This window comes from Sinohyriopsis cumingii, unplaced genomic scaffold, assembly GCF_028554795.1.
Source record: "Sinohyriopsis cumingii isolate HCF-2022 unplaced genomic scaffold, ASM2855479v2 utg001711l, whole genome shotgun sequence".
Classification (NCBI taxonomy): Eukaryota; Metazoa; Mollusca; class Bivalvia; order Unionida; family Unionidae; genus Sinohyriopsis; species Sinohyriopsis cumingii.
The window spans coordinates 286056-311369 of NW_028316038.1; the positions used below are offsets into that span (position 1 = coordinate 286056).

General features: G+C 34.9%; 1 protein-coding gene across 3 annotated transcripts; it reads right to left on the reverse strand.

Annotated features, from left to right (window-relative positions):
• Positions 1-210: 210 nt before the first annotated feature.
• On the reverse strand, positions 211-24851 carry LOC149771697 (dual oxidase maturation factor 1-like). 3 transcript variants are annotated; one of them, XM_089948211.1, is made up of 10 exons: positions 24477-24851; positions 19619-19749; positions 10168-10330; positions 9722-9779; positions 8876-9010; positions 7202-7255; positions 6422-6575; positions 4209-4420; positions 3475-3629; positions 211-2596 (listed from the first exon to the last, which is right to left on the reverse strand). In XM_089948211.1, the coding sequence occupies exons 3-10, from the start codon at positions 10327-10329 to the stop codon at positions 2126-2128; spliced, it is 1401 nt and encodes a 466-aa protein (XP_089804337.1). In that variant the 5' UTR covers position 10330; positions 19619-19749; positions 24477-24851; the 3' UTR covers positions 211-2125. The 3 variants fall into 3 exon arrangements, with proteins under 3 accessions (XP_089804337.1, XP_089804339.1, XP_089804340.1); XM_089948213.1 differs by lacking the exon at positions 19619-19749; XM_089948214.1 differs by lacking the exons at positions 9722-9779; positions 10168-10330; positions 19619-19749; positions 24477-24851 and adding an exon at positions 9474-9704.
• Positions 24852-25314: the final 463 nt, after the last annotated feature.

The following is a 25314-nucleotide window of genomic DNA, read 5'->3' on the forward strand; positions in this document are numbered from 1 at the left end:
CGGAAGCTCAGCATGGTGCGAAATAAAGTTAAATTTTGAAAGGTTTAAAAACGTATTGCAAACATACCACCAATACAACGTTATCAGCTTGTTACATATCTTATTAAGCATCCTATCTTCTATGTCATGTCATGAGTGAATAGTTCAGGATTTCATTCACACTCGTCATTTCTGTCTTCCGAGACATACGGGTGAAACTTTATTCAGGTATTAACTTTTTTCAAAAATTTATTATCCCCGTCATAGGCTGGTCATGGGTCGGAGAGCCATCCCACGGCAGCCGTACATAAAGTTAGAAGATATCAAACAAATAATGTGTGACATACATATATACATAAAAAAAAACAAAGTTGCAAAGCCCATTATATTTACAAAGACGGTGAAGAGAAACAAATATTGTAGACAAGAAATGTCCTAACATATTGAAAACAGCTCAGCCACACAGTTAGGATCTGATTGAAAGAACGACATGCATACTGGATACTAGTAAACGAAGCCAAGAAACACGGCTTAGTACACAATTTAGAATATCATACTAAATATATTCAACTCACAGTTTATAAAAGAAATAGATTTTGCTGTTTTATGACTCTAAGGACTCCAAAGCTTAAAATGCTTGCTGCATATGTAAACGCTTTCGATTTATTATACAATGATGTATGTATTGTCTTATACACAGTAACTTTATAATTCAAATTCAAAAATCGGCTTTTGAAGAGTCTAAAAGTCCAGATTATATATATATATATATATATATATATATATATATATATATATATATATATATATATAAGGACAAACTCAAAATAGATGTGTCATGTTTTCAATATCAGTTTACAACTATTATTTTCAGATATACCAATTTTAGTCACATGTTTTTGTTGATATTTTATGTAAAACTATAATTTGAAACCATCAAACTTTTGATGACATGATAAGCTTAAATTTAAGTTTGAAAATAGGTTCTGGTGTTTCATTATTGACTATAAAAAATCGTGTTCTCATTTACCTTATAAAGGAGTAAAATCCTTATGTTCAAGCAACAACACATACATATTGCTACATATATCACTTTCCTTGACAAGATATTTAAATATGCTAGGAATGTATGGAATATCTAAACCTTGTCAATAACCGTGTAATTGCGTACTCTATACATTTATTGGACTGTGTAATTCTTTCATCTCTCAAAGGACTTTAGTGAATATTGCATTCCTTCTTTAGATAAAGAAACACACACACACACACACACACACAAACACAAACACACACACACACGCACAAACACAAACATGCACAAACACAAACACACATTTAACAGATTTCCACAAGAAAACGCAGGAACAAAAAACTATTCCATATATGTTCGAACCATAAAAACAGAACAACTAATGAAATATATTATTTTTGCCCATAACTCAAGATTCTAGTCTATTGATAGAAAAAAATAAAGTCTTTTTTAAACACTAATGAGGACATGTATGTAAAACATGAAATATTTGATTTGTCTAATGTATCTATGTAACAAAACGAAACCTAATCCAGTTCTACAGCTCCTTACACTAATTTATCATCTGCACAATAACAGTGTAAATTAACAAAACTAACAAAACTAGAAGACGAAGAAGCAATGAGAAAATATAAAGCTATATATAATGATCACTAAACATTTCCATGACATTTACAATGACGTAGTTTACATCCAAGGAAAGCAAAAATTTATGATTATATATTAACAATGTATTTCAAGTGCAAGAAATATGGATACTGCATGGAAAAGAGGAGTCACCTTCCGCACTGGAAAACATGAAAGACTATGGTAGCCCTCGACCCGAGACCTGGAAGCACATGACATCTGTAGCAGATTTTCATGTAGTACGTCTTCTGCTTTGTTCTTTCATTTGTTTTGGGTTTTGTTTTCATTCTGGACGGAAACGTATTGCAGATATAGTTCATGTGAATACACAGACACTAGCATTTTCCTAAAGTAGAATATGTTTAAATCAAATGTTCAAAACTACTATAATCTTTTTTTGTAGATTTTCACTGGAATTCATGTCATCCTTGATGACTTCAAAATTGTCGTGAATAAACGCGTCATTCCTGACGTCATTTCGATAGCTGTTTAACTCTCATCTCTGTCTTCACACTCGTCTGTAAACGTCTTAAAATGCGTGTCCTCTGTACCATTGTTTATTTGATTATTATTTTCTGCATGGACAATAGCAGGTATAGTGTCTTTACTTGTAACATCCACATATGTATCCATGGCAGAAGATTTGTTTGTATTCATATCATTGCCGTTTAATTCTACATCTACACAAATCTCATTTAGCATGTTCAGTGAGGAGTCCGTTCGTTTTTCATTGAATGTGTTATTTCTTTGCACAACGTAGCTGGTAGAATTTACCGAACTTGAGTCATTTCCAGTTCTGGATAACCGCCCATCGGAAGTACAAACACTATCACTTCCGTTTATGGTCGACAGATCGCTATTTGAACCTCCGAAAATAGGGTTTTTCTTTTGGCTTGAACTGGAATCGAAGCTGTATTTCAGATATCGATTTGATGTCGCTGTATGGCGCATGTCGTTATTCTGGAATAATAATAATAATAATAATAATGAAATGGGATTAGAGCAAAATAATGGTCTTAAATGGCAATGACTTATTTGTTAAATAGTTTTTTGGCGAGTGGTAAACACGAATAAATGAGATGCAAATATTTATTGCAACTGTTGGGTGGCATTTTGCATTTTGAATTACTTCACACGATATAATAGTCTATTTCAAATATACAACCCCGCATCAGACCCCATCCCCCAATATCTTATCTCCATACCCGCACAACACCGTGTAAGATCATTTTGTTTAAGAGTGACTGTTAGTAATATGGTGCGAATGAAGTTTCTTTTTCACTTTTAAAAAGATGAAATCTATAATCGAGAGATGGGCGCTATACTTTGCTGAACGGAGCCGCGCTACCTCATGGTTGAGTATCGTACTCGTATTTTTGGGTCACGCGTTCGGTACCGACCGAGGCCTGCCAAGCTTTGTCCTTGGAAGAGACACTAAGTTCCAGTTTAGTCAATAATTTTTTTTAACACTGCTGCTAAAACTAATGGAAAATAACGGTGATTCCAAATGTCAGCAGAACTTGACCCGACATTGGATATATTGATTTTAATCCGATTTTTACTTGTCCAAATACTCATTCCCCGCGTGCTTTGTTATCTTGCACTAGAGTTGCAGTGTATCTGCCTACATTGTTATCTTGCACTAGAGTGGTAGAGTATCTGCCTACCTTGTTATCATGCACTGGAGTGGCAGTGTATCTGCCTGGTTTGTTATCTAGAGTATTTGCCTCCCTTGTTATGTTACACTAGAGGTGTAAATTATCTGCATATCCTGTTATTTTGCACATTGTATGCCTGCTTTGTTATCAGGCAGTAGAGGGGCAAAAATATCTGCCTACCTTGTTATCTTGCACTAGAGAGGCACTGTATCTGTAAGAATAATCTTTACTGCAATCTTCTAAAGCCGTTTCCAGCAAAAAGAAAGCAGCGACTTGTTTGGGGTACTTGTAATCTGCCATAATTATTATGATTCCCAACAACGTGGTTAAGATGCCTGAAAAAGAGGAGAAAAACACAAGATAGATTATATAGTGTGAAATAGTTGACATTTAATAGCATGTTACACTTTGTCTTTCTCATGATGTACCCTTTATGATAGGTAATATCTTTCAATGAGTGAAAAGTAGGCAACTATCTGCAAAGAAATGTATTATATATTGTTTTATTTGATTCAATCAGTTGTCAGTCAATGTCACTCTACCACCTGGTTAATTATTTACTTTTGATGTATACACTTATCAGAACAAAAACAATAAACTGATGGAATGTGAAGCTGCGGGTCCGTCGATTTATCTTTTCGTTCATTCGTCCCTCCATCTGTCTGTCCGTCCATCCATCCATAATGTAACCAACCCATCAATCAGCCGACCGATCTCTCAGTCAGTAAATTACTCCGACAAACAAACAAACCATAAATAATATAATAACTTGACTGATGAAAATAGATCAACCATTCCAAGGAATAATTATTTAGTTAGTAACCTATTCAATCATGCAATCATTTGATCAATCTGTCACATAAAAACTGACCAGTCCATCGGCTAATCGAGAAAATAAGAAGTATGTTATTTACCTAAGGTCAAATTACACCAGAGACACCAACCGTGACGTAACTGCACCTCCCCCTGGGATCCTGGCAGCCTGAACCCCAAGGATAGGCTCAGATATTGGTACACTACTGTAGCCAGAATCATACACACGCCCGATACGGTGAAACAAACTGCTCCATGCCAAACTACGCTACAAAGAATTATGTTTGATGCGATCCAAAATGCGAAAGCCGTCCTGAAGTAAAGAAAATATACTTTGTTAAAGTTTGCTCTAATGCGAAAATTTTTCATCAAATTTATATTGGTTCATACTTCAGGGGGAAAATTACACACTGGTCAAATCCCACAAATGCGCGTTCATTTCGTTAGTCCGAACGTTTTATTTCTAAACTAAGTAACATTCTTTATCAGCAATGTCATTTGAGGCCCTTCTTAAAGTCCCAAATGCCGCCCTCCGTGCAAAAGGTAGTATATGCCCAATCACCTGAATAATACTGAATCTTGAAAAAATATTGCTCTTAAATATCGTTGGGTGAAATTAAAACTAGATAATATTGACGAAATAGTGCAGTATGAGCAATGTAATTTCTCCCTCGAAATGAAATTTTTCACATGCCTGCGAATTAATCCGACGTTGATATGCGACATCCGTGGGTCATCCGATTTCAGTCGAAAAGAGAAACACAACAATTTATAACGTCACCGTTGTTAACATAAGAATCCAACACCCGTTTTGTCGAAAACGGATGGCGATCCCTATGTAATGTCAATGTTGACTATTTTGTTCCAAATATAAATAAATTGCATATGAAATGAAGGAAAAAGTTCAAGCATATTGTCATAGTTTATGATATGTAAACAAACTTATCTAATTCAAACTTTTCAGATCCACTTAAAAAAGCGAGTATAGCTCTCTTATTTCCCTTTCGAATCAGTGTATCCGCCATGTGCAAATGTTGGTATTATTAGATTAGACACTAGCGGAATTTGTCAAATGCATGACGTCACCACTTTTGGAGCACTCCCGCAGAAGAACGGAATTACAAGCTAACGTCGGCGATGGAAATCATAGGTGTCGTTTCTTCTAAACTGAATATCTGAACGTCGATTAAACCCAATACCTTGATTCTTTCAAAGAAAGGTTAATGTCAAGTATTTTTATTTTTTTTTTTTACAAATAATTTCTTTCCTTACAAACTTTAGTTAATATGGATAAAATGATGAAATTTATCAAAACGACGGCATTGGTGTTTTAAAACTGCCTAACTCAAATGGGAAACTTGACCAACATTTTCCTTATATATGTTACTTGTCACATTTTAATAATTCTCGACCGTCCATTAAATTGGATTAAAATATTGCCTTCTGTTGTGGCAAATATTGTGAACATGTGTAAACCATGAGATATCGTTGTAGTTACATAACCAATCTCCCAAAGTTTTTAAAACTTTGTTTGCACCAAGAATGTATTTTTAATATACAAATTGTTTTCAATCGGAACGTGATTTTCCAAAACTAAAAGCTAGTTAATGTTACAAAATAAGCGAAAACCATCTGGAACATGAAGTAGAAATAAGAATCCGTGGTTAGCTTCTTGTGTATTTCCCATATTTCTCTTGTCATTCTTGATATAAATTCCGTTGAATTGGGATAAGCACGAGCAACTCGTTTCATGCCAGATTACACAACGCTGTGTTTAAGCCCTATTTCTTACTATGATTAACTTCATAAGAATCTGCTGACCGTTACTTCAACAGCCTGCAGATTATACTCTGTTTGAAAATGCACACATGATTGTTATGTAAATGGTCGCATTTGACTCGTTTTCTTATACATTTTGAAGAGTGGAGATGATTTTACTTTATATAAAAAAACCAACAACAAAAACCAACAACAAAATCTTAACTTTCTCAGTTTAAACATTAAACATTTGAAACAGAATCAAACTGAATCATTTTAAAGCCAAAAACAGGCTATAAGAAGGCTAAACTGAGTGAAACTATATTGGTTTCGTTACTCTGATAACATAATACGCACATTGTCCGAAGTATATCAACATTTGCCGTATAAAGATCGAAGAATGATTGTCATACGAGACTGCACTGTAGTTCACACACACGTCTGTGAGGTGCCGCGACTGTAACGCTAGTGACCCTTCAATTAATATTTTTTTTTTTTTTAAATTTAGAATTAAAGAACAGCGACCGAATTAAGAAAGGGTACTTGAAATATTAACCATAAAAGAATTCCAGCAAAATATCCAGCAAATCTGCAGTTCCGGCCGAATCTGAGACCGCCATCGTCCATATTGAAATGCTGTAAGACCATCAGAATTGGGTGAGGGAGACCACGGTCTAGCGCATGGTGCAGTTCTATCGCAGGTCCACTAACTGCAAGTATATGATAAACTTGTTGTTTACATAAGAAACGAAAACCCTATTACGTATTCGTATTTTGCCCTCAAATATATATATATATATATATATATATATATATATATATATATATATATATATATATATATATATATTATTACACACCAGTGATAATACAAGTAAAAGAACAAGCGCAATGGAAAAAAGAAACATTTGAATAGACTATATATCAATCCCGTCATGCACTTGTTAAAACGCGGTATAAAGGACTGAACCAGCAATTTTATACTTGATTTGATTCCAGACTGGTATATATTTATTATGGATCCTTGCTCCCATGTAAATACGTCATTTCAAATAGGTCACACTACATGACGTGGGACCTGATTTTGAATGTTAAGCATCTCGTCGCAGAGCAGGCATAACAAATAAATGAAAATTCACCAAAATCCAACCCTACAAGATATTTTCGAACTGAAGAACATTATTTGTTTCTAACAGAATTATATAAACAGCAACTTATGAAGGTGATGAATTCCAATTAATTTGAATGACTGTTGAAGTTTTGGGACAATAAATGACCCTGAAGATTATATAAGTTTTATTGTGTCAGTAAAATGATAAGAACTAGTTATACTTACTGTCCTCTAATAAATATTCTTCGTTATAATCTACTTTGTTTCCTTCAAAATTACCTGCAAAATTAAAGTTCCAATTAATTTTTGCCGGTAGAATGATAATTGTTATTTTGTAGCTTTTACTATTTTATATCCTTTGTAGGTAACTTAAATGATGGTTGGTTGAAAAAGAATGTTTTATTCTGCGTACAGCTCCTTTAAAGGATAAACCTACAACTTCGTTATGGATATATAGGCCTACGTTCTGAGATACCCTTAAGGTCGTGCACGAGCAGGGGAGGTTGATCGACTAAACGGTCATATCACGTGGTCATACACGTGGTGAAAATGTGAAAACGAGATGGGGATTTAACTATACCATACCAAGATGGGCTGAACTCGGATCCTAAATCTAGTACAACGCACGGTGAAAGCTGGTGATACGAAGGAAAGGCTGGACCATAATCCGTGCTACAGTGTGTAACCTTGTGATACGGAGGAAAGGCTGGACCATAATGCGTGCTACAGTGTGCAAAGTCCTCCATGCGCTTAAAGCTGAAAGAGTTCAGCAACAACATGGATAATAGAGGAATAGAGATGCTGCGATGGACTTGAGCGGGCGACAAGAGCTAGATGTTCGGTTAAGGGCTGTAGCGGTAAACGAGAGCTTATTCTGCAGAATGTAAGAGTGAAATGGCTTGTGACACCAACAATTAGACAGAATATTATACCCTAGTCAGAAGGTACTATGGGAATCCAGAATAGAGGAGGCCCATGACAGGAAATTGGACAAGTATCAGTCACTAATACGTGCCAGCAGACTGTTATGGAAGGCATGGAATCTACCGATGGAAATAGGATGCCGTGGTTTGCATCGCGATTACAGGGAATAGCCTCATTAGTTTAGTTACAAAGGTTATCAAACTGGCCGCGGAAGCCACAAACTGAATTTGGCGGAAGAGAGAGGAGCGAAGAAGGAGCTAATCGGTTTCGGGATGTTTCTGAACAACTGAATCGTCACACACAAATAAAGCGTTGCGGGTCAGCGCTGTAACACTTCAAGAGAGGGGGTCCCCACATGTTCAAGAACCGATTGCACAGCAGAACCCCCCCTCTCTCTCTCTCTCTCTCTCTCTCTCTCTCTCTCTCTCTCTATATATATATATATATATATATATATATATATATATATATATATATATATATATATATATATACTCTAGATGGATAGATAGATAGATAGATATAGTGGCGGACAACACAACTGGTGGAGGAATAAGAACCGAGAAAAACCCCAGCAGGGACCACCGAACCGAGGGAAGTTAATGGTTCTAACAAAAATCACGCATTAGCATACAGTAACCTATTACAATATCTCCAACCTGAACATACGTGATAACACGAAATAACTAAAAATTAATGCCTTTAACTGAAACATGCACACTAACACACCATAGCTGGTAATAATACCTCTAATTCAAACATACACGTTATTATGCACTAGCTGGTAACAATACCACTAACTCAATATGTAATGACACACATTAGCTATAAACAGTACTATATTTCTATATAGCTGAGTCTGATCGCGTTATACCGGAATGAGTGTAGCAACAAACCGCGTTACAGTGATGTTCAATATATATAAAATTAAATATGTAACAAACAAATGTATTACGTGCACACAATTAAATGTACCTGAGAGAGTTATGTTGACTGTATAAAGACCAATCCTGATGCCAATCTTGCCGTCAATATAGCTATCCGATCTGTAGATGTACGGTGCTTTGATATCTTTATATGTAATCTGCCAGCAGTACCCATGAATGCTCACTGGATAATAATAATAATAATAATAATAATAATAATAATAATAAAATAAAATAATAATAATAATAACAATAATAATATAAATAATAATATTGTTGTTGTTGTTGTGGGGTTTAATGCCATTTTTCAGCACACGATAGGCTATACATGGCGGCCAGTATTAATAGTGGAAGAAGAAACCGGAAAACCCCAGGAAGAACCACCGACCCACGAGAAGCTACTGGCAAGCTTTCTCACATACCTACATTGGCCGAATCAGAGACTCGAACCCATGCAGACAGAGGTGAGATGGCAGTGATCCATAACGGAGAGCGCTTTAGACCACTCGGCCACTCGGGCCCCTTATTATAGTAATAATAATAATAATAATAATAGAAACAGACGAGGTAAAAGAAAAGTATGCTGATAAAGATGACAATATTTTAAAGCATAACAAAATCATTCAACCAATTAAAATGCTGCTTACATAGATTTTGCCAAAAGCATTCGGTTTGAATCGATTTTTTTCTGAGATTGAACGTAATTGGATCTTGTTCCATCTTGTCTGCTTCATAGCTTCTGGAAATATATTGAGTTAAAGTGAATAGTGTCGTTGTAATACCAGTGATTATACAAAGTAAAATCACAATCATCATGGAAAGAGGTCCTGCTTTTAGAGAGAGAGAGAGAGAGAGAGAGAGAGAAGAGAGAAGAGAGAGAGAGAGAGAGAGTTACCAAAAATGATTGATCCAATCAGCAAACTGAATGCTACGCGAATCAAAGTGTACCATCTCTGCAATAAAAATTTTATTTATACACAAACACATGTCATACCCAAAGATCAATGAATTTAGGATATCAGAATATTAATATATCAAATGTTCTCTACAAATATACCTTTAGGTGAATATTTTATTTTAATATGACAGTTTAGATGCCTACACATAAAAAAATCAATGTAAAATATTATGATATTAGCCTCCATTGTTATGTTACTTGTACACATTATTAGGTAATTTAGTAGATAGATTGATCGGTAGGGTAGGTTGCTTGGTTGCAATGTGTGCTAAGTTGTCTTGTGGATTGCTTAGCTAGTTGCTTTGTCGTTGTTTGTTTGTTTGTTTGGTTTCTTTTGTTTTTTTTTTTGGTTTTTTTTTTTGGTGTCTATACGGTTAAATAACCTCTTTTCCTCGTATTCCAGCAGCGGCTATCAGAAAGGCAACCGATATGCACAAGCAAACGTAGACGGCTACAGTTAAGGGAACATCCACTATAACTGGCATCCGCTGTTCACCATAGTTCGCGTAACCAAATTCATTTCTGAACGCACTGAACCACGCCATTCTAAATAAACAAAAAGAAAACAAATGTAAAGTACCTTTTGTGTTTGTCCTTTTCAAAGCTTTATTGTCAGAAGACTTTTAAATGTCAGCAATATTTTTGTTCAACTTCAGTTTCTGTATTAAAAAAGTCTCCGTATTTTGTCCGTTTGTCTACTGTCCGTCTCTTTGTGGCTTATACCTCTATCTGACTTTTATCGTCCTCGTTGTCTGTTTTGTTTTGATTTTGCTGTGTACGTCACAGCAACACATTAAGGCTATATCGTACCATGGTGAACATGGTAAAGTACCTTGCCCAAGGACAAACCACGGTAACCGATTAGGACTGATTCTGTTGTTCGACTCGAATCCGCTCAATTCTGGTCACAGATCCACCAAGGCTGTCTTTATCCACATGTTTATCTGTCTGTCTGTCTCATTAAGTCTACCTTTTAATTGTTTAATTGCCTGTCTCAATTGTTTTGGCAATTTAAGAGCTTCGGCATTACTCACGCAGGTCGAAAGACAACAACAAAAAACAAGCAATAAAATGACTAAAGTTAAAGGTTGTGCCCTAAATAATATAAACCATCTTAGCAGATGAGAGCCAACCTGTGTGATAATTTACGATGCACATGCTTATGTGTCGGTCTCATCCAGTCTATCTTTTAACTGTTTCATTGTCTGTCTCAATTTTTGGTGCAATTTAAAAGCGTCGGCATTACTCACGCAGGTCGACAGACAACAACAATAACAACAAAACAAGCAATACAGAGACTAAAGTTGATTTATGTAGTTTTAAAGGTTGTGCCTTAAATAATATAAACCATCTTACCCGGTGAGAGCCCACAGGTGTCATAATTTACGAATCACACCTGTTTCACGCTTAGATCTGAAAGCTGTAGGTTTCAAACACAGAAATCACGCCTTCGTAAAATGTCACATTAATGCAAATCGAAGCTTACACTAATGCACATACTATCCATGATTTTGATGAAGTCGTTTCCAAAATGAAATGCCAAGTAAATGTATCGCAAATGACTGATAGGGCTCCATATTAAGCAGTTTTCTACTCTCGGAGTGATAAAACTCACGTATACAACATATATGTGCACGCGTTGCCTTTAATTTATGGCAATGATGCGATTGATGTCTACGCCGTGTTGTTAGCTGAATAACTTTAATTAAACTGATGATTCATTAATTGATTGATTGAATGATTGATTGATTCATTGATTGACTGATTTAATAATATTTTATTAATTAAAGCCTTATTACATGCCCATGTGTCCGCTATTTACTTGAGGTTACTCCACATCGCGTTAGGTTTATTTCAGTTGTCATTACACTAGAATGATTATATTTTTCTAGAGACACAACCTCCTCATGTGTTTAACATCATTTCTTTCAGAATATCCTGTAAACTTTCACAGGCTCACTTCGATATAACATGTTACACACACACACACACACACACACACGCGCGCGCACACGCACTCACGCACACACACACACATACATACATACATACATACATACATACATACATACATACATACATACATTGTAAAATTCAACAAATAATGTAGTTTGCTAGAATTGAAAGTGAAAATGTGAAAAGAAACTTACGGTATTGCGAATTAATGCCTGTAACGGTCTGTAGTCACTATTGTAATAATGTACCAATTGTCTGAATTGCAATCATAAGCCAACAGTCTTTTGATGAATCACAGTAAAACAATCAAAATTGTCCTTGTTCGAATTCACTGTAATTCCCAGTTAAGTCTCTTTGCAAGAATATTAAAGAGCACTTTGTATTTTCAGAGAAGAATAATCTGAATTTGATATTTTCAGCCCAATTCAAACACTGAACACATCGAATGATTCTGCCTCACGATCGTAGAGCACAAATGGATAATTTCTAAATAACCAAGATTATATAAAAACTAAGACGCAAAAGAAGAGCCAGGATGTAGGACAAAAGTTCATTTCCAGCACAATCCATGCTGCAATTAGACAGGGTCTGTTACTAACATTGATTTAAAAAAAAAACATGGTAAACATAATGTCCTTGACTCGGACCAAGATAAATTTACTAAAACAGTAATAAAGAACATGGTAAACATAATGTCCTTGACTCAGACCAAGATAAATTTACTCAAATTATAATAAAGTACATGGTAAACATAATGTCCTTGACTCAGGCCAAGATAAATGTTTACTTTTTCTAATAATGATCCTAACATTAAATCTAAACTTATAGAAAAAATATTATAATATATTAGCTGTTTACAAAATAAAAAGAACAATGATTGGTCAGGTAGAAAATTAACTGATTTAGGACAAGATTAGCTACAGAATACAATTTCATATAAAAACATAGCATATAATATATACAAAGCTAACAAACAATGCACAATTTATATATATATATATATATATATATATATATATATATATATATATATATATATATATATGCACAATTACATTTCATGTTTATGTATATATCACTAAAGAAGCAAACCGTCACGTTGTACTGTGCAAAGACATTTCCGCTACCACTGTTCTAGCAGTGTAATGATGATTATTATTTTCGTGTACCTCGGACGGAAGTTGATTCTATATTTGGCATAAGTAAAACTTGCCGAGTCGGCAAGATCATTTTATTTAAAAATGAAGATTCAACATTTCGCCTAATATGTTATCACTCATTATACTTTGATCCCACTATGAGTCAGCCCCCCCACCCTCACCCCCGACCCACACGTGATTGTATGGGTGTTTCGGAGCTATGCCAAGACACGTAGCTCCCATTTATTCTCCACGATACAGTGAATGTGTTAAATGTGCCGTACAAACCATTAACAACATGCAAGTCAAGAACTAGTATTGCGGATAAAAACAAATCTTTCCAAAACAATGTTGATTCATTCAAGACGTTCAAAACGAAACATTTCTAAATATCTGAAGCAAAAAGGCAAGTCAATAACTAGCTTTTACTTTAGATGCAGCTGGTTCCATCATGCATTACATATTTTCAAAAGGAAAGTTCTTCAAATTTCGAAGCAAAATATAACAACATTACCATTAAGTTATTATTGGCATGCAATCAATTACCAATCCAAAGCGGTCGCGGAAATCATGAATATATAATTTTAACTTGTTTTTTTTTTTTAATCGCTTTCATTGCTTTAACCTGGATCATAAATTCCTCCAGATTTCAAATTTTATGTTGCTGTTGTTGTCTTTTTTTTGTTATTGTTTTTTCTTTTTTTTTTTTTTTCTTTAGGTATTAAATATACAGTTATTAGAACAATAATATTTATTGCTATCGTTTTTCCATTCTTGATAATGAGAAATTCGACAGTCATTGAAATAAGGCAAGACACGATGACCGGTGAGACAAGAAGAAACTGAATGTATTCTCTTTTTAGAAAAATCTTTCTAGCCCCGTGTTTCTCCGTACTGGAAAAACATTTCCAGCTCCGTTTTTTTCTATATTGGAAAATATCTCCATACCCGCAATTTTCCGTGTGTTTTCCATATGGGAAAGAAGCTCTCGCGCCCCGTGTATTTACGTACTGGAGTAATCTTTCCAGCTCCGTCTTGTTTTTTTTTTTTTGTTTGTTTGTTTGTTTTCATACTGGAAAAATATCTCCCGCCCCGTGTTAAACAATAATAAACCGGCAGACAACTGACAATAACATGTAACATTCGTATTTTGCAAATAATTAACAAATGCTTAGACCAGACCTATTTCTTCTTCAATGGTGTTCACTAATTATGTTTTAGTAACGAAAGGTGCGATCTCCTGATCAGTACTGATCGACAATTATTTTGATCCTTGCCCCCCCTCCACCCCGACTTCTTTCTAAGAAATTGTAAAAGGGTTCTTTACCGATAAATAATTGCGTGCTCATATTTCCAATACTATTTATCAACAAAATTGTCAGCAATAAAATCTAAGACAGTGATTTTATCAGTTGTTCCTGCGATCTTTCCTATGACAATTCTATGAACGAAGGATGGAGGGAAGAGCTGACTGCGCATGCATATCAATCCATGTAGACGAAATAGTACCGAAAACGTTTCGTACGTAAGTAGAAAGTGTACCATATATATATATATATATATATATATATATATATATATATATATATATATATCAAAGTAAAATCTGACAGCTTGTTCTATGTATATTTAACTGCTCTAGATAAATGTTGAATTAGAGGCTTTAAAATAAAAATCTTAATGGAATTTGTAAATTATGCATAAAAGAACGAGGTAAACGGGACCGCTCCGGTGGTCCAGTGGTTAGGGAGTCCGCTTCAGATGCGAGAGGTCGCGGGTTAGAACCCAAGCCGAGTTATATCAAAAATGGTAATAACTTCGGTCTCACTTGGCGCTCAGCGTTACGAGGTTAGTTTTAGGACTGGTTGGCCTGGTTTCAGGATAATGTAACTGGATGGGACATGATGCTACAAGTCTGCGGCATGATACCCCAGTGCTAGACATCACTATAAACTGCCACATTGCAGACGTAGCGATGTGACTGAAGCTTTTTTAAAGCGCCGTTAAAATGCAAATCACACACAAACACGCGCGCGCGCGCACACACACGCACTCACGCACATACGCACACACGCAATCACATTTGCTTAGATGTATCCTTGGCATGATATAGCTAATAATGGTTTTGAAAAGTACCTTTAAATCCCAAACAAAAGCATGCATGTTATGTATGTATGACTGACTGACTGACTGACTGACTGACTTTATTTCCTCTTTAAAAAGAGATTACATCAGAATAAACAAATTCATGATAATACAAGATCATAAAATAAAACAGAAAATTGACAAAAATACAATAGTAATACTGTGTCAGCTACCGTATTGACAAAACGAAATATCTCAATGCCTGCAATTATGCAAATCTGCAGTCATTTGGCGGAGCAAGGCACTAATCTTTTAACAGTTGCTTGATGATGATAATATTTCGAAAAGTTAATACGTCTATAGTGTTATGTGCTTAACATTAAGTTCGAGATAGTAACGAAAATGAAATGGAAAACTTATAACAGTGTAATTCTATATGTAGTTTTTTTTTTTCATATGACGCATGTATTTATGCATATATATACTTGTTTGCGCGTATGCGTGCGTGCATGCATTTATCTATGACTGACTGTCTAAATGACTTAGTTACCTCTTCAACAAAGAGTATATCAGGTTGCTAAGATACATATTATACATATCATAGGATTATGAGACACATCATAGACGAGAACGCAAGCATGATATATATATACATCGTCAACTAATGCATTTACAAAATGAGATATATAAATACAGAAAACCATATAGAAATCTCTTGGAAATAAACATAAACAAATACATAAACAAATACATAAACACACACAAACAGCTGTCATGCAACAAAATTTGCGGATTTGACAAGAAGACTTTGGCCTTTAATTGTTTATATTTAATGTTAATTTACTACTTACTTTTAATATCATGTTAGGGCATGTTAGTTGATAGTAGGGCACACATTTTATTGTAGAATTAAGCTATCCTGTTTGCGGTCACCAACATGATATGATATGTATGTATGACTGACTGACTGACTGACTGACTGACTTTATTTCCTCTTTAAAAAGAGATTACATCAGATTAAACAAATTCAGAATAATACAAGATCATAAAATAGAACAGAAAAGTGACATAGATACAGTAGTAATACAATTGTAATACTGTGTAAGCTACCGTATTGACAAAACGAAATATCTCAATACCTGCAATTATGCAAATCTGCAATCATTTGGCGGAGCATGGCACTGATCTTTTAACAGTTGCTTGATGATGATAATATTTCGAAAAGTTAATACGTCTATAGTGTTATGTGCTTAACGTTAAGTCCGAGATAGCAAAGAAAATGAAATGTAAAACTTATAACAGTGTAATTCTATATGTAGTTTCTTTTCTTCATATGACGCATGTATTTATGCATATATATACTTGTTTGCGCGTATGCGTGCGTGCATGCATTTATCTATGACTGACTGTCTAAATGACTTAGTAACCTCTACAACAAAGAGTATATCAGGTTGCTAAGATACATATTATACATATCATAGAATTATGAGACACATCATAGACGAGAACGCAAGCATGATATATACATCGTCAACTAATGCGTTTACAAAATGAGATATATAAATACAGAAAACCATATAGAAATCTCTTGGAAATAAACATAAACAAATACATAAACAAATACATAAACGCACACACAAACAGCTGTCAGACAACAAAATTTGCGGATTTGACAAGAAGACTTTGGCCTCTAATTGTTTATATTTAATGTTAATTTACTACTTAAAAGTTGGAAAGTTATTATCGTATCAAAAGTTTAGATAATAACCTAGATTATGTGTCAAACGTGTTTTATATACAGTAAGTGACTTGTAACATATTTCTACTAACCCGTGTAATTAATTACATTGGGAAATGACATTACAGGATATCACTTCTCTTTACACTCTGTTGCTAGAAGCACTGATGTCCTTATATGACACAATTAACACTATCCATGGAGAAAATAAAAACAAAAATTTGCAGTAAATAGATATAACCTTTGTTTGAATGACACAATTTTCCCTACTGCTTCAGATGAGCATTGTTTAACTGTAACCTTTGTTTATTCATATATGTTTTAATTACGCAATATTTGCCGCACATTAATTTTCAGAATTAGTACATACAACAAAATCAGTGCTATTAACACACATGCACATACACCACATCCTAAACCCACACCTCACGTTTGAGATTTCAGTCAGAAGTAATTGCTGTTAAGCTGCAGTTCTGTGAATAAAGTCTGAGTTTGATGTTCTGCAATTATTTAGGTCGCAATAACCACAAAGCCCAACAAAAAGCCCGTTTACTCCGAAAAATACAGAACGAAACAACCACACAAACAATAATCCTCAGGGTCAAAGAGTTTAGCATTTGTTTCAATGAATACACGGTATTTGGGTGTTTTAAACATGGCGCGTTCAAATGTCCTAGAGAGTGTCGAGTTTATTTTTTTTAAATGCATGTTTCAGCACATACAAGATGGTGATTATGGCAATGTCGACGACAACGTTGTCTGACAAGGACGATACGGTAATACGAGAATGATGACGATAATGATGTTTTCATTAATGCAGGCAGATGAGGTATGATGGCATCATTAGCAATATCAATAATGAAATGACAATACTTTCTGAGAGAGAAGAAGGATATATGCACAGAGAGAGAGAGAGAGAGAGAGAGAGAGAGAGAGAGGTGATATGCAAAAATCAGGAATGTATAAAATTGCCACTGAAAATAAGCCTTCGGCCACGAAATATATAAAGCTTTGTTTGAGGTAATGTGCGCGTACTGAAAACAAATTAAGGTTTGCGGTGAACATACGGATTAATAATTAGCATAACCTTTTAAGGAATTCATAAGTACGCGTGTCGACTGATCTTATTGTTATTGTTGTAGGGTTTAACGCCATTTTTCAGCACACGATAGGCTATACATGGCGGCCAGTATTAATGGTGGAGGAAGAACCCGGAAAAACCCCGGAAAGAACCACCGACCCACGAGAAGCTACTGGCAAGCTTTCTCACATACCAACATTAGCCGAATCCGAGACTCGAACCCACGTAGACAGAGGTGAGATGGCAGTGATCCGTAACGGAGAGCGCTTTAGACCACTCGGCCACTCGGGGTCCCGTCGACTGATCTAAGTTACAACAGCACAAATCGCCAAACTGATTATCTCAACGCATAGAACCAATTTATTTGTATAATACAATTATGTACATAACTGGACACAACATCAATCATCGACTTGAAATATGACATAGCACTGTTTACAACTGTAAATAGATTTATTAGTCAGATGTCAACTTTATACGGCAGAACACATAAGAAGAAAAAAAGGCCAAAATATCAATACGTTTCTCAATTAGCGCATATAATAACATACATTTTTTTTTTATAGTTCTTGTTTAGAACTGTCAATACCTGCATGTTTGTAATAGTTTGTGTTTCCTTTATGAACCGTGCACATTATTTTGTTATTTTATGAGTATATATGGTAAACAAACACTTCTTAACCATTATTAAGCAAAGAAACACCTAGGAGGATCAAAAGCCATATTAATCAAATAATTTGTTTTGCAAGATCAGCATTAATTGGATATTTTAACCTGAAGATCCTATGTCTGCAAATGATTTGGATATTACGACATGTGGAATTCACATGAATGGAACTATTAAGTTTAGATCGGAAAGAGAATTAATGTCTTAAACTGCACATGAACTTGAAGCGAGTCCCAGTGCTATTAAAATACACATAAGGTTCTGAATGCGCTGTTTTTAAGTAAGTTCAAACAATATTAAAATGTATTTAGAGTTCCGAATGCGCGGTTTTAAGTTCCAACACCCATTATAATACATCTAAAGCTGAGAATGAGCTATTTTTGAAACGCACTACGAATACACAAAAAAAAGAAACTCACCGATAAAAGTCCCACTATGGTGACACGGTATCTTTCTATGATGCAGGTAAACACAGATGTAATCTTGAGTAATGGACTTTTCCCCGCTTAAAATTAAGCATTACGCATGCGCCAAGAGATTACGTTTAAGGAGACATTGACAATGGCAAGCAAGTATTCTAACGTACTGAAATGTCCACTCTGCATACAATGGACACGAGCCCTGAAATTTAGCGGCCAACATTTGAGGCTAGGGGTGCATTGGAGTTCCTGGTATGCGTGAAAGCACGTATAATATTAAAAATAAAGCGATGTTACTGATTGATAGTACTCTAAAACATTCAAAATAATTAAACCAAACTTAAACAATTAATATAAAATACACTAAGCTAATTAAATTGGAATAAAAAAAAAATGTTTTTCTTGATTACTCAAATCATCTGCGTAAAAAGTATTTGTAATCCTTCCTTTGATATTTGCTATATCTTTAATAGTGAGATACGTTTGCTAAACCTTATGTACAACCTAGTTTTAACAGCTATACAAATGTATGTTTTGCCTTAGCAAATTTGATTAGAAATATCTTAGCAAAATAATTAAATGTACTGTCACACCCGACAGGAAGTTTTGCACTTTTAATTCCTGCATTGAGTTTGTCAACTGTTAAAAAGTTCGAAAAACTGAAATGAAAACTGGAAAGATAACTTAATTTTAAGAATGAGTATGTATTGGAGAGGATGAGTCATATAAGAAAACGTAAGAAACCAAACCTAGAATCAAGATGCGAGACAGTTGTTATCCTGGTCTCGACTAGAAAATCATCAATCTCCCTTTTCCCCAGTATGCTCCATTTTCAACTTGGCTCAGTCGCATCACAACTGATCTCCATCGCTTGCGGTAACTGTAATGTTAACATCAGTAATGAGGAAACGATCTTGTAAGTGGCGCAATTCGGTGATAATCTAGACCCGTTTATGGTTGTCGTAACATGAATCCCGCTGAGTGCGGCTGATTCATATACACAAGCAATAGCACGTTTTTTTGTGGGTTTTTTTTTTCTTTTTTTACATAAGCGTGTTCAATAGCATGAAATCAAAAAAATAATTATTATGAATATACGAGGAAAACAAAGAAGATCAGGAAGATGTACTTAGAATCAGTGTATACAGCAACGAAAATATAAAGAACGTAGTAAAGCCCATAACACCGCAAAAGTTGATTAATTCTAGGCGATATGGTACACAGATGAAGAGAAGTGTGACAGTGTAATCATGCAGAGCCTTTGGTGAAATACAAGATCTGGGTAACATTTGACACTTTGCAATCCAGCAAATTTTTGTCTATATTTTATTGCTCTCTCTCTCGGTGAGGCTCAACACATCCGGCGTCTGTTTCATTTAAATATATAAACATCTGCTGTGCAATGGGCGGTAAATATAAGTTCAGTGTACATTTTTCATTGATTTGATTTCTCCACAAACGACAAACTTATTTTGTTTACAGCTAACTTCTAATGGGCACATGCTTTGAAATCAAATCTAATATTTGACGATTTCACACGTCATAATTTCTCAAAATATTTATCACTGAGCCTCATTCGGAGGCGCACACTTGCTGTGCTTTAATCAAAACAGATGTGTGAGTTGGGGGTTATGGAGTGTGCAATGAAACACAACACCTTCCTATATGAGTTTATGAATCACAGACTTGTACTGTTTTACGTGTGGTAACATCTCTCTCTCTCTCTCTCTCTCTCTCTCTCTCATATTTTAAGCTATTACATCTTATTTATACCAGTGCAGCCAACGTTTCTCCGATAAATTTTGTTTGATAAGATTTTGATAAACCCAATATGTTCATCTTAAAACATCACTTCTAATTCTGAAAATGCATTTAAAGTAAAAATAAGAATGCAATGAAATATTGTGAATGTCTGGAAGATGAAATAAATAAAGAACGTGCGAATGAATGAATGAATGAATGAATGTTCATCCTCTTAGCTAATCGTATACACTTATATAAATTATTACTATAACCGCGGTTTCATTACCAACTTTCTATTTCAGTTTTTAAATTTCTGTTGAAGCCATTAGAGCTTGTTAGGCTTTCATCCCTTCAGATGCTCAAAGGCTATTTACATTTACTTATCTAAAATCTCTACGTGCTTTGTGTATCGCATCCCCAAATAATTTTGAACCGTGTTTGTTGCCTCTATGAACAAATGCGATGTATGTAAACATGCATTCCAAACATCAAAGGTATGGTGTTTAGCTTTGAATCGTTACAGATGTATTTGATGTGTCGCAATGAGGTGCTTGTAGTAATGGTGATGATAATGATAACGATAATAATGATAGTGATCAGTCGACGACGATGACGACTCCATTAACGATAACGACTAAAATGATGATTGTTGCTGTCATCGTTGTTGGTCTTGCTTCTAATTTTGCTGTTCACTCTGGAACCAGGCACCGACAGAATGGAATCAGAAACCGAAAGATTGGAATCAGGACCGAACTATTGGACTTAGACACTGAAATAATAGCATCAGACACCGACAGAAAGGAGTCAGGAAAGAATGGTGCCAGGAACCGAAAGAATGACGTGTACTATTGGATATACATTGATTACAAAACTCAAGCAACAACATGGGACGGGTTTTCATGAGTTTCAAATATGCTTTTCAAAGTGGTCCTGTTCCTGATGGCGTCCAATGGAATTATTCTGGATTTCAATTATTTAAAAGTTCGACACAAGATACGTGTAGCTGTAGAATTCATTGTTCGACCTTTTTACTCCAGTTACTGCCATAACTCCACTCTTAATACTAATACAACCAGAAATTATAAAATGCAGCGTAAGAAGACAGCGAATAGAGCAGGACTTTTGTCTCGGTGCCTAAATTTCGCGCTTTTGATATCCCTACGTTTGCTCTACTGTAGATTTTTTAAAATTATTGTTTTATTCATTTTGGTACTGGAATTTAATTACTCTATCTCAAATACATTGTACATCATTTGATGACCAAAACCTATTCAATATAAATTATTTGAGATCTTATGCCACCTGACACTCGTAGGTTTTAGGAAGGCTTATATTTTCTATTTACTGGCAACAAAGCAAAGCACAGAAAAAAGAAGTGAAACAAATACATACATTGAGTAGTTGCCTAACAAGGTTTTCATGTGCAAAAGGCTGAAAAATGTTCAATAATAGTCCAAATTCTTGAACTTAAACGTTACTCCTACAGTATGGCTCGCATTAAAAACGATACAAACATAGAACTGATGGGTAGGTAATAATCACAGTAGCTGTTATATCTTTTCTCTCGGATGAGTCCCCAATTTAGTTACGACTCCATGGCCATACACTAAGCAACAGAAAGAAGCAAAAGTAACACGTTTTGTAAAATGTAACAAATTACTTATTTCTCTAAGTTAAAATTAAAATTACAGAGGAACTTACAGTATTATGAATTAAATCGAAAACAACTTTAAGCTGTTCTATCACAAGTCTCACAGAACAAATTGTTTCGAATGAATTCCGGATTATCGAATGTACTGGTCGGCCGACAGTCCTGATGTATCACAATGGCATTGTCCGGAAGGTGCCTAGCGTTTTCATGCATGCTAAATAGATTTTGTATTGTCTATGTCAGCACCGTATCGTGCATAATTTTACCCACTTAAGATCGTAACGTAACTGTCATGTTTAAAACTTAGAAAGACGCGTCGTTTCAATTACGCTTGTTATATTTACCTTTGTTTTTCCCTGGATATTGTAGACACAACGTTCACTGGTGCAAGAACTGATCCATTGTAATGGAATTTATAGCGTGACCAACATGACCTACTATTAGCTGACAATCATTATAATAACAGTAGACACTTTGGCATTGTATTAAGCGTATTTTTATTGCCAAGAATTTTAATGTGTCAGGCAAAAAGGATTGGAAATACGTAGTACAACTTGAAAACCATACCAGTTCATTGTAGTTCACCTGACATAAGGTACTGCGGTTTTAGAACGTGCATTTGGGTTGTGTTAAATTAGAATATAATTCAAGCATACCAGTATTCATTTGCACTGTCCTCAAAATAAACATAATGCCAGCACACACATACCTCTTGTCATGGTCTTCAAGATAAAACACGATTCAAGCATACCCATACCTACGTGCATGGTCCGCAACATAAAACGTGTTTCAGTCAAACCAGTACATAATTGCATGGTCCGCAAAATAACAATTGATGCATGAACACCAACACATATTTGCATGGTCCTCAATAAAATATGATGGATGCACACCAATACCTATTTGAATGATCCACAATATAACACACGATGCATGTACACAGGTACTTAAATGCATGGTCCCCAATAGCACACGATGCATACACATCAATACATATTTGCATGGTCCGCATGATAACACAAGTTGCAGAGCACACCAATTCCTATTGGCAAGGTCCTGTTTGAATATTCCACTGAAAGGTCAAAAGAACAGGTCATTCTAGTTCAACTAAAGTAATTATTTTCAGGCTATACGCGGAACATTAAAACCCCAAAGAAAAATGATTTTGAGCACACACACACACACACACACACACACACACATATATATATATATATATATATATATATATATATATATATATATATATATATATATATATATATATATATATATATATATATATATATATATATATATATATATATATGTGTGTGTGTGTGTGTGTGTGTGCGTGTGTGCGTGTGTGTTCTGAAATACAGGTGTATTAAAGAATACGCTGCTGTACGGATCACGTAATGAATATGAAATTGAACAGTTGTGTCCCTATGAGTGAATGCCATGTGTCGCGCGTTTAAGGTAGGGCTGTTAAGGGTTGTTTTCATTGATACGTGTTGGTATTATTAGTCCAGACTGCTCGTCTAACAGATAATAAAACATTAAAACTGTGTTTATGCTGGCGATAAAAGGCACTGTTTTTATTTCATTTTCACGTATATCGAGCAAAATATATCTTCATGGCCGGTGCTACGTAATGGATTAATTATGGATTTATTATTAGGAATTTTCCATGCCAACAATTAGGATGGTGTCCATGGGAGAATTTAGTATAATCCAGTGACATCCTCAAAGGTTTAAAACGGTCAACACATTTTAGAATCCTCAAGTTATATTGCTCATATAGTATATCTGGAAATTCAAACAGTTTCATTGTCATCCAAAATTCTGCAAGTATATATATATATATATATATATATATATATATATATATATATATATATATATATATATATATATATATATATTATAGCACATAACACATTTTAAGACGGACTAAATTTATAAATAAAATCAATAATAGTGTCATTATAAAGTGACCTTCTCAGATGGGATTCAATTCAATGCTGGTGACATATATATATATATATATATATATATATATATATATATATATATATATATATATATATATAGAGAGAGAGAGAGAGAGAGAGAGAGAGAGAGAGAGAGAGAGAGAGAGAGAGATATGTGCGTGTGTCTTTGCGGGTTTGTATGATAATAAGTTGGGGTAATTTGCGTGAAAAATTTGCGTGAAAAATAAACTACAACAATACCTGTTACTTGTGCAGGTCTCATTCAGGCGTTTCCCCCAAGATTATCTTCACCATATCCAGAAGACATCTGTCATTCCTTTTGCTGCTTAATTTGAATACCAAACTTTATCTGGTTTAATGTTCTTACTTCCAAATTAAAATGATTTATCTGGTGTACTGCACGTACTTCGAAATTAAAGTGCATCATCATCACTTACAAAAGCCTTTTCGAAAAGCATCACCTCTTTTCGTCTGATCGAAAGTAACACAGACATAATCCAAATAATGTAATTCCTTCAGTTTAGTCAAAGATTGCACAAACACACATCTGTACGAAATTTCCCTTCCTTGTTGTGTTGAAACCTTCCCGAACTACCTAGCAATGGTTGTATATCATGGAAACCATTTTGCTGTGCATACCATACAGGTCCATAGCATGGTAACCCTTGTAATTGGCATACCGTACTGATCCATATTATGGACCTTAGTCTTGATAGACCGTTTGTATTGGAAGTATTGTATATTACGCTTCCTTAACAAGCCTGAACCACCCAGATAAACCGATTAAATAAATCTGTAAATGTGAAAGGTAAAGAAGACAAAGTTCCCAAGTAGCCTAGACATTCAACGATTGTCAATAACTAAAGCGGAGGACGCAGTTGTGTGTAGGTAATGTAGTGCGACTGTGCAACTGTCATGTCGGTCATCAAAAAAGCTGACAGAATAAATTAATGTTTCATCCCTTCATGACAGCGAGGCTTTACACGTGTAATACTGGAGAGAAAAGGAGACAAAAAGGAACAAGTTGTGACTCATCAATTGTGGACATATTTCTGTCATCGGCGGACAATAGTGGAAT